The 17,321-nt window shown below is 40.2% G+C and overlaps 1 protein-coding gene across 9 annotated transcripts in view; it reads right to left on the bottom strand.

Annotated features, from left to right (window-relative positions):
* LOC306822436 (band 4.1-like protein 1) overlaps positions 1-17,321 on the bottom strand; it is a 90,155-nt gene that overhangs the window by 31,536 nt on the left and 41,298 nt on the right. For 6 of the 9 annotated variants that reach the window (XM_079341473.1, XM_079341479.1, XM_079341477.1 and 3 more), the window contains exons 2-4: positions 6,544-6,681; positions 5,977-6,144; positions 224-331 (exon numbers count right to left, since the gene is read on the bottom strand). In XM_079341473.1, the coding sequence (XP_079197599.1) occupies positions 224-331; positions 5,977-6,144; positions 6,544-6,582 (315 nt within the window). In that variant the 5' untranslated portion in view covers positions 6,583-6,681. The remainder of the gene's footprint in view (positions 1-223; positions 332-5,976; positions 6,145-6,543; positions 6,682-17,321) is intronic. The other 3 variants (XM_079341478.1, XM_079341474.1, XM_079341476.1) reach the window with 2 other exon arrangements.

Here is a 17,321-nt window from a genome sequence, read left to right as displayed (position 1 = left end):
ATACCAACAGCAAACAGTTGATGAGACGGTTTTTCATCTTTCAAGTTTTCAATTTGCTTTTTGCCCCAAGCCAGACATTTTCATTCATTGCTAAATGATGATGGATAGCACAGCACCGAGAGAGACCCAGCCAACAAGTGAGAGGAATACAAATTGTTCTGTGAGCAACATGTTTATGCACAGATATGTCCCACGATTTCTATGTGGCAAACAAGTCACTGACCTTCTGGTTGTCTGTGTCGGCAAAGGTCAGACCAAAGTAATCCTTCTCCAGCAAGTTGAGGTGCTCACACACTGTGTCCATTAGGGTCTGTCCTTTAGAGTGTTTCTGCTGAGACAAAACATGTGACAAATCTGTTAAAAATACAATCCAATACAATGCAGAGGAAGTTTTTCCTTTTACAGTTCAGAATTCTAAAGTATTACTGCTGCTACACAGCGCCATTGGGGAACATTTGGCTCACAAATAAACCAACCTCATCATACAGTTGTTGAAGAGATGGCTTTTCTGTTCTCTAGTTTTCTTCTTTTAATGCCCACACAATATTATTGACAAAAGGATCCTGTGATCCACTTATGAAGGGCATCGGTCAGGTCTAACATCACTAAAACAGCAGAGACCCCAGAATCAACTGAAAGTAGAAGGTCATTGTACACTCTCAGCAGAGCTGTGTCAGTGCCTTGGCTTGATTTAAAACATGACAGAAACTTTTAATAGGTCTCTTGATACTAAGTAAACCACTCTCTCTATGACTTTAGATAAAACAGGACAGCTTAGAAATTGGCTTAAAGTTTGACAGGCCAGAAGGGTCAAAGTTACTTTTAATCAGAGACTGAACTAAAGCATGCTTAAAGGTCAAACATTATCCCCCTTTTACCAAGTTCAAATAAATCTGAGAGGTCCCTAAAACAGGTCTGTGAAGTGTCAAGCTAAAAACCCCTCTGATCCTATATTCTAACGTGCCTATCAACCGCTCTATTTAACCTCCCGTTTGTAAACAGGATATGGACATAGAGTATATTAGTGTTAGAAAAACAAGGTCAAGTGTATTGTGCATAATAAGTGATATTTAAAATCAGCCAGTACACACCCTCGCTGAAGAGAGGGATTTTTTAAAAACAAAGGGGCTGTTAGTGTGCCACATGATGGACTATATAAGCCCATGAAGAGAAAGATGTAGGATCAAATCGCTCAAAGACAGCAGGGCATGTGGAAGGAACATAAGGGTCCACAGTTCAGAATATCTAAAGTATAAAATATATTCAATATACTACTGTATATACAGTATATGAAAATATACAATATATTGCATCAACTTAGAAGTCATCGTATAACTAAAAACATCGTCATTAACATCATCATCAATAACAACAAAAACCATCGTCATCATCATGAAGGTTGTATAAGTATTCATGAAAAAGCTGGGTCTTTAGCTTTTTCCTAAAGGTGTAAAGCGACTCTGCAGATTAAATGGAGTTCTGAAGTTCATTCCACAGGGCAACAGAGAGGAGCATAATTAGCATCTTAGGACCCTGTTGTGAAGGTTGGATCATAACTTAGTTAGAAACATTTAGGAAAGAACATTTTTATGTATAACAACTTCGCTCAGTTTTGTTAAAAAAACAAACAACTGTGGAGCATTCTAAAATTCCCAATAATCAATATGCAACCATTCCCAAAAAGCCTAGACATCCTGAACTATTTGAAAAACGTATGTGCTGTCCTTGAACTTATTCAGTTTAGTGCAAGTTTACATATTTTGTTGCATGAAATTTTATAGAGAAAACAAAATGTTTTAACATGAGTAATTCATATAGATTGGTGGTAGAGCAACACTTGGGACATCTGTTTGTATGTCCCTTACAATGACATAAAATTGTCAGTGTAAAGCATGTTTGTAGTAAAGTAAGCAGCAGGAAGCGTTTCATCATGTGAAGTCTCATTAATTTACGACTGAATTCATTTAACTCACTACTTTAGAACCATTACATTTAGATGGTACACTAGCGACACCAAAGTGCCTTTGCAATGAGTAAAGAAAACTAACCAGCATGTACCCATTTCTAAACATTGTTAAGCAAAGGCTTGACCATGCACAGTCAGCCATATTACACCAAGTGAGCAGAGACATGATTGGAGAGGTCCCTTGTCTTATATTCTGAGCACAACTAGGAGAATCAGCTATGCGTCTGTAACAGGAGACTTGATCGACCAATGAATGTTACCCCAAAGCGGGGCCTGCATTATCACAATGATGTTATGAGGAACTCCTGGAATCAAAGAGTGAGTTCTGATATGGAATACATGATGTTTCACCCCAGCAATTAAAGACAGAAAGTGAACGCAAGCTTGTCCATGACCTGGAGGTCTGAGGCTGAACGAATTCTAAATAAAACATGAGCTGACAAGAATGCTGCCTTGTACATCTTTCTCTGGTTATGATTGGCAGCGCTGCAAGTGCAGGTAAATACTTAAGAAGAGCACACACAAGCTTCCATAAACATTATGCTAACTATTGTTGTGGTTTGGAAAAGCTGCAAGGTATTTCTGAATGTTGTCATAGTGCTGAGGGGGAGGTTAGTGCAAGCGTAGCATTCCTGATATTCTTACCTCACACACACGGAGATAAAAAGCACCATTCCCCCAACACACACTCTCACACACAAAGTTTCATGCACGTGTACAAAAGTATCCTACGGGCTGGCTCATAATAACATTGCTCCTCTATTTTCTCCTTGGCTGCACCTGGCTTGCAACCATGTAATAAGTATAGATCTTCTTACAACCAGTTAGCCGGCTTGTTCCAAGGCAGACACATCATGTCTATTCAGCACGGTGAGGCTTGTTTGAAAATTAAAGGCAATTAGTTTTACAATTTAATAATATTTGAGAAAATAGAAGCACAATTTTGCTTTGCATTGTGGTAAGATTGTATCATCATAAGTTTGTATCCATCATGAAATACAATGTTAAGCTTTCTGACTTTCAGACAAGTCAGCAGATGTTAAGTAAGGCATGCAAAACTCTTCATAAAAATATAGCTATAAAACTGATAGTTTGAAGTGGGTGATTGCTAAGCGTTTTTAAATGTTCCTCCCAGTGTCTTAAAAATAATGTGTCAAATAGTAGAATATAGTGTCAGTATATGAAAAAAAAACAGATCAACCAGATCACAAAGGTTCAGTAGTCAAAGTGTCTTGTCTTGTTTGTTGAACTTGTAGAATACCAGCACTGTAGATGGAGAGATTGTGAAGTTTTATGGATAAAGAACAGGATGTCCTGATGTTCGTTGAAACAAACCTGCAGTGTGCTTACAATAAAGGAATCCAAGGGAGGACAAATCATTGATCTGCTACTCTGTACCAGAAACAATGTATTAGGGTGACAGAATGAGTCAAATTTAAAATGCAGTGTCAAACTCTGAACCCACAGGTCGCTGTGCACTTGAATAGCAATCTATAAAGCTGGAAAATGGCATGTGATTGACTCCCATATTGGTCACCTGTAACTGTTTAGCCAAACACATAAAATTTATACAGTATATCTCTTGTCACAGTCCACGCTACTTCAAACATATTTCTTGCTGAACAAATGCAGTAGCAGGTTACTGAGCTATGACACAGTCTAGCTGCTATAAAGTGGCCAAGACAGAAGCTGGATTTAACTCTGTGTCAGCTCAGGCACAGAGGCAGTGGAACCAAAAATCTTAGACCCTGTTTACACGGAGACGCTGTGACAGTAAAACGAAACAGTTGAGTATCGGATTGGCCTTTCGTTCACGCGGCGTCGGTGTTTCACGGGGGTGAAAACGCAAGCTTTTGAATTCGACCTCCAGGGTGGAACGAAACTGATATGGGGGCGTATCGCAGCCACGTGAACGAAACGGAGCGAACTCTCTGGCTGCGATGACCTCACCACACCTCCCCCCATACATTTGGACATGCGCAGTAGTCGAGAACAAACATAAACAACAATGGCGGCGGATTCGCTTGTGCTATGTGCTTCAGCAGCTATTTGCGTTGTATAAACAGAACCTTGATATGATACATTGTGTATGTCGCCGCCGAAAGAGCATTGAACACTTGCGGCAAATTGTTCAACCTTTACCCAAGCACAGGGTGACCATACGCAGCATTTATGTAAGACTTGGGAGAACTAGCCGCTAAAGACGATGTTGTGGAGGAAGTGGTTGTACTGGTGAGTGTCGTGTGCATCACGTTGTAAAGTTCCACTGCCCACTACTGGCCGGGCGTGAGAACTATATCGTTTTCACTCAGGCAAGACCTGCCGTATAGACGGTCTGTTTCGATGCGTTTCTGTCACAACGTCTCCGTGTAAACGGGGCCTTAATCTACATTTAAGTGTCTGGAAAGATTCTCAGTGAGCAAAAACAAGAAACAGCAAGTGTAGAATGGTCGAAGGAAGAAACTATAAACTTTGAAGCAGGCCTGAATTCCACTCAAGGACAGCCAATTCATAGTGGATACCAGTTACAACCAAGCAAACATAGTTTGATGCTAATTCCCGATATAATGGTTTACAGAGGTCAGTTCTCTTTGTTCGTCAACTCTTTCAACTATAACGCTGCAACAAATAAAATAGCAATGGCAGCATAACGGCTTGTGATGCTAAAGGGACTTTCTGTTTGCAAAGGTCCAACATGTAAGACATCTATTGATTTAATCATAAAATGACCTCACTATACCATCAGACATTAAGAAAAATACTATGTTTGAGGTGGAAGTAGCTCAGTCTGTAGGGACTTGGGTTGTCACCAGTTCGAGTCCCGGTGTGGTCCAAATATGGAAATTTGTCTGGTAGGTGGTGAGGTGCAAGACCACTTTCTGAGCAAAGGGGTGCCTTTGAGCAAGTCACCAAATCCCCCCCCCACCACCAGTTTAGAAGCGCCTGGCAGGGGCAGCTCCATCACTCTGTCAGTAAAAAGATAACAACAATGCAGCACTTACTACGTTCTCTTTCTAAATTACGAGTCCGATGCAGAATAGTTTGTATTCTTTTTAACCAGATAATAAAACGGTTTTGAAGCGCTCCAACAAGGCTGTTTTGGACTACAAACCAACAGGTGTTACAGCGATTCAGGCAGGCAAACGTACTGTTTCAGATATAATTGATTCTACCAGTCCTAAAAAAGCCCCTGCGTTTTTCAAATAACTTCCCAGACAAGAATCATGGTCAAATAGGATAAATATTTGAGATGCTTTGGAAAATGGTTTGAGTGCAGAAAAGAATACTGAAGACTGTCTGCAACATGGAAACCTATATGTACCTTGATTCAAGGGAGGTGCCCCAAACATGCATAACTCTCTCCAATGTTTTGAATTTGGACTGCAGTACCCACTAACACACATATTGTCCCTTTAAGTGTGTTGTTTTAAGTGTTACCTGTGTTTGTCAGTTAGAAGACTAAAACTAGCTTCTAATTACCAGAAACATTGGAAAGACAGTAAAAAGACTTTATCTGGGGCAGGGTACTAACATCAATCTCTTATCTCTTCTCTTATGCATGCCTACAGCTTTTTTCAGTGAAAGACAAGGGACACACATCTATCTCTTCTCCCTCACTTTTTCATGTCTGCAGTTTCTTTTACCACCAAGAGGGAATTGTGCTTTTTTCAAACTACTGGAGTAATGACGACAGATTTCTTTGGGGAATGAAGTCTTTCATATTGGGCCTTTTTTGTGCCATTGTGTGTAGTACATAAATGTGTAACATTGCTTTGGCTTCGCCCTCCTAGTGAGCTCTCAGCTTGGCACCCTCCTCTTTTATTCTCTTTGCCTGTTTACTCCTCGTGCTTCCAATATCTGAGCAGCACAGTACAACACACAGAAACTGCCTGCAAGAAAAGACGAACAACAAAGCCAAATAGAACATTGCTTTTTCTAATGGTTATCTCAGAGTATCCTCTGGCTTACTCGAGAACAATATGTTACAAATTGTTCCCCATTAGACCTACCTCGATTTCTCCTTCGAACTCAGAGATGTCCAGCAGGGTCACCTTGAAGGGAGCAGTTTTAAATCGTTTGGATCCTCTCTGTGGAGATTTGAGGTTTTTGTTCGGGGACATCCTCTCAGACATGTCATCTGTTTCTCTATGTTCATCCAGGTTCTTGGAGTTCTGCTCCTTAACATAAAAAAAATATAAAAGAAAGAAAGTTACAAGTTATGGAAATGATCTGTCTATCTTGAATTTTTCAGAAACAATATTTCAAATGTGTTTTCAGGAAAGTTCTTTAAAAGTCACTTAAATGTAAAGACCCTAGTTCATGATTTAGAGTCAGCGTGGTGGCTTTGGTTTTTTTTTTTTTTTGGTTTTTTTTTTAGCCAGCATGCACTGATTCAAACTTATATATTCCTCATACAACTCTATCAACATGCATTGTTTGGCATTAAAAGAGGGCTCCAGTATTTTTAGACAATGTCTTTTCAACAATTCACTGTTCTGGGCTTCTCACACATCCTTATAGAGCACACATGATGATTCTTCATGCCTGACTAGCATAGCTAATAGACACCCGTTTACCTGCTTGGCCATCTTGCTTTCTGAGGCGGAGTCCTGCATGCCTGCTGCTGACCCCTACTGTGTCGGAAGACTCCTCTCCTTCTGTCTTCACCTCCGACTCAGTGCCTGCCTCTGATGCTTCCGCAAAGTAACACCGACCTAAGAAGAGACAAGAACAAAGCAACATTTAATATCCAAGGTCTCAGCTGAGTGCAACCTTCTCGAGAAAATAACATGTCAAATGCATTAATGCATCCTTCCTTCCAGAATCAAAAGAGCAGAGATGACAGCAGGTGCTATGACTTTAGGCTGTGTAAAATTCTGAACACGAATTCACCCCCGAAACAATACAGGCACTAGCGCCAGGATAGAAACTTCATTATAAATTCTGAAAGCTGTGACTTCTTGATACAACACATTTTCCACAGACACAATCCACCTTGCAGTCAAGGACATTTTCTTTAATTATAAAATCCCTCACTGAGCCAGATAATGATCATCTATTTAAGCAAGACTAGCTTCACCACTGAGAGGAGAAAAAAAGAATATTTGAATTAAGAAATGAGAACGAGTGCCAGCACACATAGCTATGAACGATGCATACCTGCAGTCACAAAGGTTTTGAATCAAATAACTGATAAGAGTGCAATCAGTCATCCAAGAGTGGGTATGAATGTGTGTACAGCTCTTGTATTGCTCCATGCACTGTACCTGCCTAAAATGCAGAACAGGGACCGTTAATATAAGAGCCTATGTCATGGATGTATTCGATGTTTTTGGGAAAAAAAATAAAAAAACAAAACTAAGCCCCACAAAGATGCACAGTGAACAGAGTGGCATTGTTCAACAGCTACTTTTGTTTTTCGTATATCCTCTTTCTTGGAGTGCTGGTGTTTTCTTTTCTGTGCAGCTACTCATCCAAAGACTTTTATATAAACTTCTGCATCATTAAGACTGGGTCTTTTTCAACATTTTTTCTAGAAATCATTTGGAATTTGTTGCCTTCTGCTGCAGGTTTTGGGTTGTGGGTGGACTGAACAATAACAACAGCTGAAGTGAAAATAGAAGAGCAGCCAAGTGTGTCCGTGTAGAGTGTGTACTTTCAGCCTGTAAACAGAGGCTCACAAAAAAGGATGTTAAAATATTTAAGGACATTTTATTGAGACTTTTCAAAATCAACATGTTTACAGGGGATTCTTTATTTTTTCGCTTAGATTATTTGAAGTACATTCCCTGTGAGGAGTTTGTAGCTGGTTATGAAAGCAACTGTGTGAGGCCTTGATTCAAAGTGATGCCTCTGTCAGCTACACACGCAAACAAGACCATCACTGACTGGCTATTTTAGTATTGTGATTATTAATTCCTGGTAACCACTGCAGTGAGGTGGGTGACAGCAAATTACTGATAGAGGACAAACATACGCTGAAGAAACAGCCTATTTTAACATTTACACAAATATTTATTATTATTAAAGTCATACATTTGACTTTTAAATAATAAAGCAGGATGAGATTTTTTTTTTGTCAGAAAGCCCGACTATTACATGTGAAGAACAAGATCAGAAATTATTTTTGAAATACTGCAAAGTCCACAAGGGGGCGACACAATCAACACAAACAGATTGTTTACTTCAAGGGAGCTTTAAAGCAGTGGTTTTAAATAGATTTTTGTCAAATTAATTCACCTGCTGTTTTTTTTTTCTTCTTTTGATCATAAAGTATCAAGATAAAATAATTCAATTTAAAGTAGTAAATCTTGTAAGGCTGAGGCTACAGTGAGAAACATAAAGGAACATACGTCAAGGCCAAACATCTTGCCACAAGAGCAATTAATCCCTTTGCCTGGCAACATCACAATGACAAAAAGACCTTTGACCTCTGCCTTTAAAGGGATGAAACAAGCAGGATATATCGTGTTAGTAACTTTACTTTAAGGCGGTGTGACATGGCTAGCTACTGTGTCCTTTCATGAGCGAAGTTAACCATGTCCTTGTCCACTTGGTTCATTATAATCTAATAATGATCTATCTATCTATCTATCTATCTATCTATCTATCTATCTATCTATCTATCTATCTATCTATCTATCTATCTATCTATCTATCTATCTATCTATCTATCTATCTAGTAATGAATGTCAGTGGGAAGTAATGATTCAAACACAAAGGCTTTTCTCTGTGATTCTGAAGACATAACTGAATATTCCCTGTGAATTTAATCAACCCACTGTGGAGATGACATTCTTCATTTTTGGCCACTTGTTATTATTTCTCGTTCAGATATATTTGTGATCGAGGGTGTGTGTTTTTTCCAGCAGATGAAAAAGGTACTTATGACCCTGGAACATTTTCTTCTTTGACCTCATATAAAAGAAAGTCAAGGTGGATATAATGAGGAACATATCCTCAGCGGGATCTGCTCAGCACAGCATATACGAATAATGCCTGTGTATTATAGAGGTCTCCAGACAATTCTCCAGGACCTTGTATATAATCCATTCTCCATGTGACCCTAGGTGTCTCTTTGCTCCACGAGCAGCAAATCACATAGTGCACTCGGGGGTCGTGGGCGATCATGGCTGACAACTGAGGCGGGAACACAACCGGTTCACACTGGTTCAGAGAAGAGACAACTCCCCCCCGACATCCAACCAGAGAAGGTCTTGACATATTGCAAGTGGTTAAAGGAGTGTGAAACCCTCCCCCCTATACTCCCCTTCCCTCTCCTCCCCTGCTTCACTTTCACAACAGTCACATTACTTACAATCACATTGATTTGACAGAAATGAATTCCCCTCCTTGGGGATAAAAGTCCAGTTTAGAGTGGTACGTCCACTCAGGGCTTCATTTAGCCCTTTGCAGTCTCATCCAGCTGGGAACTCGGCTGTAAGTTGTTAAATCAATTTTCCTTCACTGTCTGAACGCTGGATATGACTGCCAAGTAAACTCCCTGATAGGAGAGAAAAAACTCCATCAGGTATAGTGTTCCGATGGCAGAGAAGGTAAACACTGAGTCATGATTCTCTGTTATCGCGTTTGCCTCCCAGACTGATTGCTTCAAGCAGAAAATAACGAGCATCTCCCCTGTGTGCTGTACAGGTGGACACTTTCTCTTCCTGTCCAAGTGAAACAGAAGCTCATGTCCCCCCTCACTTAACATCCATCTGGGCTGCATCCTGCATGACACAATGCATTCATCTGCAGCCACACGTGCGTACACCTGTCACCATGTGCTGAGTTCAAATATCAAAAAAGCTCCAGTCTTTTCATTTTCTCATGCCCACCGTGAACATTTTTCACAATTGTTCTGAACACATGAGCACACGTTTTCTAACCGTACCCCGAAGGATCGTTTCTGCTGCCTTGAAACAGCCGTAAAAGATCTTCATAATCAGCCAATAATGAAAAAGCCCGTCGAGGACACTATGCAGACGCAGGCACACAAGATTTTGAACACGAATCACATCATCCAAATTAAGTTTGTAGTCAATGGGGCCCCTTATTGAGACATCTTCTCATGAAATCAGATTAATTGCCAAATTAATACAGATTGATCTCATGGAGAGAGGCAGTAGAGCCCTGCGAAAGCATTAATTTCCTGAGACAGACCATTACCCACAATCGCCTCTGTCGACCCAGCGATCACTGCAGAGATGAACAAAGTGCCTCACAGTGCAGGAATACACTGCAGGCTTCCTTTGTTGTACACATTGTACAGTTCAAAAACTGTTTCTGTCTTTGATATTTGCCATCGGTAATAATGATTCATTACAAAGGCACACTTCCTTGGAGGGTTATGAAACGCCATTCTTTCCTTACAAGTGTAGCCTTTCTCCATGTTTCTCCTGCCTCGTCCTCTTTCCCTTCATTCTCATCAGAGGTAAGCTTTCATCTTAGTGAGGCAATAGGAAGGAGAATGAGAGAGCGAGAGAGCGCACGCACGTCTGTGGAAGACTCCTGGCTCAGCTCATAGATGCAGTTGCCATGGTAACAGCATAGAGAACTTTTTTTTTTATTTTAAAAACCCTGATCGTCTCTCTCGGCTCCAGAGTGAAAGAGAACAGCAGAGATGAGCCAAACAAGTAGAGAAGATGAGAGGCACAACGATAGGGCGACCGGAGAGACAGAGGGATCAAGGATAAACTGGAGAGATAAGAAATGACAACAGGGAGGAAATAAGCTGTTGTGGCATGGTTTCTCAAAGCAAATGTCAAACAGCTTCCCCTCTGGTTAGCAGTGGAGGAGCTGAACACAGCTGCTGCTGCTGCTGCTGTACACAGGACAGAGGGGGAGTTTAAAGCAGGGAAGCAGGCTGGGGCTACAAACAGCCCTATACCAGCCTCTACCAGCAAACATAACCTGCTCCTCATCTGAGTCCTGACAGTACATCGTCATCACTACTTGGCAGAGACACAACACTAATCCCATTGTACAACCCATGGCGGTGCTCTGAGGTCTTAATCACATTTATTCATTACCATGTTCAGAGCACTCCATGCACCCGAATAATCACAAAGACATCGTCAGAAAGACAGAACAGCAGTGACTGCAACACATGTCTTACTTAACATGGGGATTGTTGGCGAAACGGTTCAACTTTTACAATTTAGTTTGGAGGAAGAATGCAACGGTCAAAGATCCTCCTCCAAAATGCTTCATCACAATAAATTACACACATTTGTCTTTTCAAAGAGGGTCGAGTGGTCACATGTGGTCTTGACCTTCTAGTTTAAGGTCAGCAGGGTCAGGAAGAAAAGACACATCCCGGACATGTGTTTGTTCATATTGTAAAAAAAGAGAGGGACACAGCCAGGCTTAGACAGTGTGAGGAGAGGTGTTACATAATGTAGACGTTAGCGATCCACAAGGATCATTGGCCTATCACTCCATTGTTTATGGAGTGACAGCAGTGCCATACAACAAGACATATTCTATTTTTATTTAACCCTCTATTTATCCAGGAGAAGTCCCATTGAGGTTAAAAACTTCTTTTTCAAGGCAGTCACGAGTTTACATATAGAAAGAAGAAATGTGGTATAACATAAATTCTTGGCAAAACAAGAAATGCTGCAGCACAAAGATAAACTAGACTTACAATGTTACCATGTTGAAAGGACTTTTAAATTATTTTTTTTTATGCACTACTTGGTTTTTGCTAACCTCTTACCTCTTATAACTCACACTTGAGCTTGCTTAACTACTTCCCACTCTTCTCCTCGAGTCAGGGAGGACGAACTGACAATAAATGTGTCTTTACCAACACCAACAGAAAAATCCCACTAATCTAAACATTGACGAGTTAAAATATTAGTACCACAGGCTGTGGCTCAGTAAGTGGAGATTCTTGTCTCTCAATCATGAGGTTGGGGGTTTGAGCCCCAGCTCCTGCAGCAACATGTTTGATGTGTCCTTGGGTAAGATACTTAACCCAGAATTGCCTCGTTGGTTGCTTATAAATGTGTAAGAATGGATTACTTACTTCTGATGGTCACTACACATGGCTACCTCTGTCACCAGTGTGTCAAAGGGTGTGAATGGAGGAATGAAAGCGCCTTGAGCACAGGAAACTGAAACAGCGCTTTACAATTTCAAGTCCATTTATCACAATGATAAAAACATGTCACACCACCAATTTATGACAAATGTTATCTCAGGCAGTTTCACAAAAAGAGACTGTACTCTTAGTTTTATTATTTATGGAGACCCAACATTCATCCACCTTGAGCAAAGCACTTTGCACCCTTTAGCAACCAACACTGGCAGCATCCTTTTAACAGGCAAAAACATTGAGCAGAACCAGTTCAGTAGGTTACTGCTACTTCACTGAGCATGCAGTCCAATGAGAGTACACCTTATCCTCTTGTTTCTGTCAAACAGATCTTTACCCACTGCTCCACGATGAAATATGTCAGGGACAGACTCGCTCATCGAGTCTCTCAGAGGCATGCAGGCTCAAGGACGCCGTGACTTTACCAACAACAGCACACAAACGTTCTGTCGTACACGCTGACAACGACACAGTCACTGATAGGAGCGGCGCAGGAATCGCCCACGGTACTTTTAAGGTTTGTAGAGAACTGCAGGGCTTTTCCAAACAAACCGGTTTTCTTCTAATCTTTCTTCTTCTTCTAGCAGGAGTGTCCCCTCATTATTCTGCAATTTTTTTCAAGGTGAGCCACTCGCAATGAATGATGGCAGATGAGGCCTGAAAGGAAAGACTGAGGCTCTTAAGCCACAACACCTGCATGACGCTTAAGGCTCCACCTGCCTACAAACTGTCCAGGACCTCCACAGAGCAAAAACATTGAACATTGCCTCTTCATTGACATGGTAAAACACTTGTAGACCATAATTTCAGCTGAAAAGACACCTGAATGCAACAGAATGGAACAGTTTGGAAGTTGGCTATATTAGGGGAGATGACTGTCAGATGAATATCAACACACACATTCACAGACAGACAAAATGTATGAAGATCAGTATACATTCCTGCAGAGACATCCTCCTGTCACAATGCATCTAATGTCGGCTGACCTTTTTTTATGCTGTTCTCAGGACCACTGGTGCATGCACCAGGACAGACATTTAACTACTGACAGGTCTGACCCTGAAGCTGCCATACTATCTACACCGCAGGGATCTACCAATTCAAGCCCCCCCCCACCCCCCCCCCCACACACACTTTATTTCTTCCCGCTCACAGCCGATTCTTTGATAAATGAGCAAAAGCAGCAGCATAGCTAAAGGGAAAGTATAGCAGTTTGAGAATATGCTAACAGGAGTAGGGAAATGAGGACAAGGGAGTGGGAGCACACGGGTGGTTGTACAGGCATCATCGTCAACCTCGAGGGCAAGAAGACACAAGCTGGCAAGAAAGAGCATGCTGGCTTGTAAGTTAACTCTCAAAGCTGTGCTAAGCTCTGAAAATGACACACAGATCTACGCTGCTTAAAGTATTACCGTGCAAATGCTTGTTTTTGCAATATTCACTTTTGTTCTCTGAGTGTTTTTTAAGTCAATTCTTTGAGTCTTTTTTAAAAACAAGTCCCTTATGTTATGTCATGTCATGGACTCAAACTGTCTTTCAAAAGAAGATATTTTTATTGCTAATAATAAAAAATACAAAACTCTTGTCACTTAAACTCGATCAGATGCATTAAACATGTAGCATATGCCTTGATCTTGAGTCAAACACTTTCAGTTAGCAGCATATAAGCCCCCTGTTTTATCTTTGTCTTTCTGTAAGTGTTGTCACATTCTAAAAGGCCACTGTGTAATTGTCTCAGTGTGAAGCCTCCTCTATGCTCTACTTAATGAGAGACTGTCACAATGGTTGCACTTCCAAAACCAGATCTACAACACTATAATCTGTGATTGTTTCCTGTTGTTTAGAACAGCAATTACATCTGATTTTAAGCTTTGGTGAAGTGCTGAAGAAAAACAGAACAACAAAAAAAACAGGACTAAGCGGTTTCAGTTTTGCACTCATTGTCATTTGTGTGCCTGAGTGAAACTGCACATGCAATCATTTTGACTGTCAGCATTTAAGATAGCTGGATTTGATTGCAGAAAAGATAAGCTATGCTTGTATGTTGAGAGTAATCATACAGTAAATCAATTTAGAATTTCCCTCGGGATCTCTATCTAGTTGTATTTGGAAGACTGTGACTTTCAGTAGACTGATAGTGTTATTTAAGGGAGGCTGTGACACAGTGGTGGTCTGTCATCTCAGAAATAGGTTGGAGGTTTGATACCCAGCTCTTTCAGGCAAGACACTTTACCACAAGATGCTCAGACTGCTTCTGTGGCAGTGTATGAAAGTATGTACATCGAAAACCATCAGGTGGGCCGTTATGAAAATGGGGTATACACACAAGCAAAATACAAATGTTTTTTTTTTCTTAACCCATGGTTCCACTCAAACTAAAATAAACCAAGTGCCTTTTGGCTTAAGCAAAGTGAGTCCGCTGCCTTCTTGCTTTCATCTTGGCTTCTCCGACTTCTCATACAGCCAAGTTCTTTTGTGCCAGTCCTTTCTCTGTTTGTTGGTGATATTTGTATCAACAATGGAGCAAGATGGACAAACAAGAGGTTAAAAAAACTTGAAGATGGCGCTTAAAAATAGATACCGAAAAAGTGGTAATGTCCTCTGAAATAGATGCAGCCAAATATTTTTTATTGACATAAATTAATCAAAGTCAACCTTTGTACCCTTTGACACTGAAGGTGATGACTGCAGATAGGCGAAAGCAGCCCATTTAGACCAGTAATACCAGTCTAACTGTTTTCCATCTGAAACAGAGACTCAGAATACAGAAGAATAGAAAAGGCTACGTTTTCGTTCGGCAGAATAATGTGCAAATATGTAGCACTAAAAGATAGTTATTAAAAGAAATAACTTCAATTTGTTGTGAGGCAGAAATTGATTCAGGAACGGAAGGCATTCACTTTTAAAAAACAGAATTTAATTTAAATTCAATACTCTCTGCAGGGACTAACCTTCATTAAAAAAGGAGAGGTGCAGAGCTCATAATTAATTGAGTCTGAAAGTTTTCATTGACTCCTTATTCAGGGTTTTTCCTGCATTCCTAAATTAGAGACACCACCTAGTTTCATACCACCCCCAGCCTTCGTCAAAGTCTGACAGGTGTTTTCATGGACACAGTACAGAGTCTGGTGAATTTGTCATTTCCAACTACAATTCTGGATGTATGTCGATAGTGGCTGTGTGGTTTCATAATCAATACAGTGCACCAAAGTAAAAGGACAGGAAGGCTGTTTTTTTAAATCACTATTCTAGACACACTGATTTGGCCAAAATGCAGTATGTGAACAAAGTACAGACCGAACCTCAAAAATATTCTCCAAATCAGGGAAATCTAAATGAATCACTTGTCAGCTTTGTTTGGACCATAAGTGGATGCTACGCTGTATTAGCCGTCAGCTGGGCTGTAGTTTTTTTATCCGCCAAGACTATACACATTCCTTTATTAGTTCTATCCATCGGACAGGAAATCAGTTTGAGGCATTTTAAGTTCATGCAATGACTTGTAGAACTTGACTTGGTTATAATAAACTGTCTCTTTTATGCTGCAGTGTGAAAGATTTTTGAGGCTAATGGGCTAAGAGTTTTAGTTGTTTTATTCTCATTATCTATGTAAGCATTCACAATAAACATCACTAAAGTTAGAGTTTATGGTTAAACATTTGAGAAGTTATTCGACATTTGAACTGTTGAGTGGAGTCCACGGTGTAATGAATGCTTCAGTTATAAGAAACTCAAGTAGCTATCAACCACGGTTTAGACTTTGAGGAAATTTATTTTGGATTTAAGAAAAAAAAAGCTACAGCTAACATGGAATTGCGTGTAATTGTGTAATTATTGAAATATATATGGTTATCTAATTATTTAAAAATGTCTGTACATGCCAATGTGTACACATCTTTTTTTTCTTGCAGGCGGAAGAAAAAAAGTCAAATAAACAACAAATAGAAATGTAAGAATGAAGTGTTATTGCACCTATTTAAGCGTACACAAACTCTGCATTTATTTGGATAACTTCCTGTATGCTTTCATATTATAATTTATATATAGCAGAAAATAAAATAAATCACAATGCCAGTTATACAATAGTAAAGATTATTGACAAAACAGTGTTAACAAAGTAATATTACAAGACTATTTAATTCTGATTGGCCGATAGCATTGGTCTGCTATCCCTCAATTGTGTCACATTATTAACATGAAGAGTGGGCAGTTGCTAAGGAAGTTGCTCTAATCAGGAACTCTGACTAAAAATAATCATATCAATCCGCGTGAGGAAGTCAGGTTGCTTTGACTCTGCCTGTTAACTGTGTGGAACAGAGAAAGGAGAGAATAGCAGTGAAGAAAAGAGGTTTAAAGAGTGAAAACTGTGAGACATCTCTACAGAATTGAAGATGGCACATGATGTAAACAAGTAACGCCGCGGTATGGACTATGGGGGGTGTTTAAGGAGTGGTGAAGGACAAAGAAAAGGTTTTCACTCAGTGAGAGTGCAAGGCAGAAACACTCAATAAGGTACTAACTAACTAAAGAGACTAACTGCCATTAAAGAACATGTTAATACTTAATACTAAGTGATAAAAACAAAATGTTCAATATCCTCTCTAAATATCTAATTATTACTAGGTAGGGCTGCACAGTGGGTAGTTCCTGATTTGATCCCCGTTGGACAAGGTCTCTGTGTGTGGAGTTTGTATGTTCTGCATGTGCTTGTTCTCTCCTATACTCCAGCCTCCTCCCACAGTCCAAAGCTCGTTATCATAAACTTGTGCATCTTTCTTCCGATCCCTGCCACTTATACCTTCTTTTGTTTCTAACTTTGTAATTTTGTATTTTAACTTTGTCTTTAAATCTTGACACTTTATTCTTTGTTGACACTTTATCATTGGTTAAACTTTTACAGCTGGGCTGTTGTTCATTTACTGCTCTGTGTGCCTTTTAATTGCCCCCCGGGAACAATTTTTTGAATTGAATTGAATTGTAAGTGTGAATGTAAGTGCTGCTGGTTGCCTGTATGACAGCCCTGTGATAGACTGGCGAACAGTCCTGTGAACCACTGCTCTCGCTAAATGACAGCTGGGATCGTCGCCAGACCCCCGCGACCCCAAGTGGGACAGCGTTATACATAATGGATGGATGATGGTTTTAGGTTATTCTAGGGTTTGATGGGATGTCTGACTCCATGAAGACATTTTGTCTGAATGACAAGGCCATCACTTCAACGGAGTGAAAAAGCTTTAGTTGTATATTCTGAAA

Source organism: Symphodus melops (genome assembly GCF_947650265.1).
Source record: "Symphodus melops genome assembly, chromosome: 4".
Taxonomy (NCBI): Eukaryota; Metazoa; Chordata; class Actinopteri; order Labriformes; family Labridae; genus Symphodus; species Symphodus melops.
Note: the sequence above shows the minus strand (reverse complement) of the source record. Positions and strands in the feature narration are given on the sequence as shown.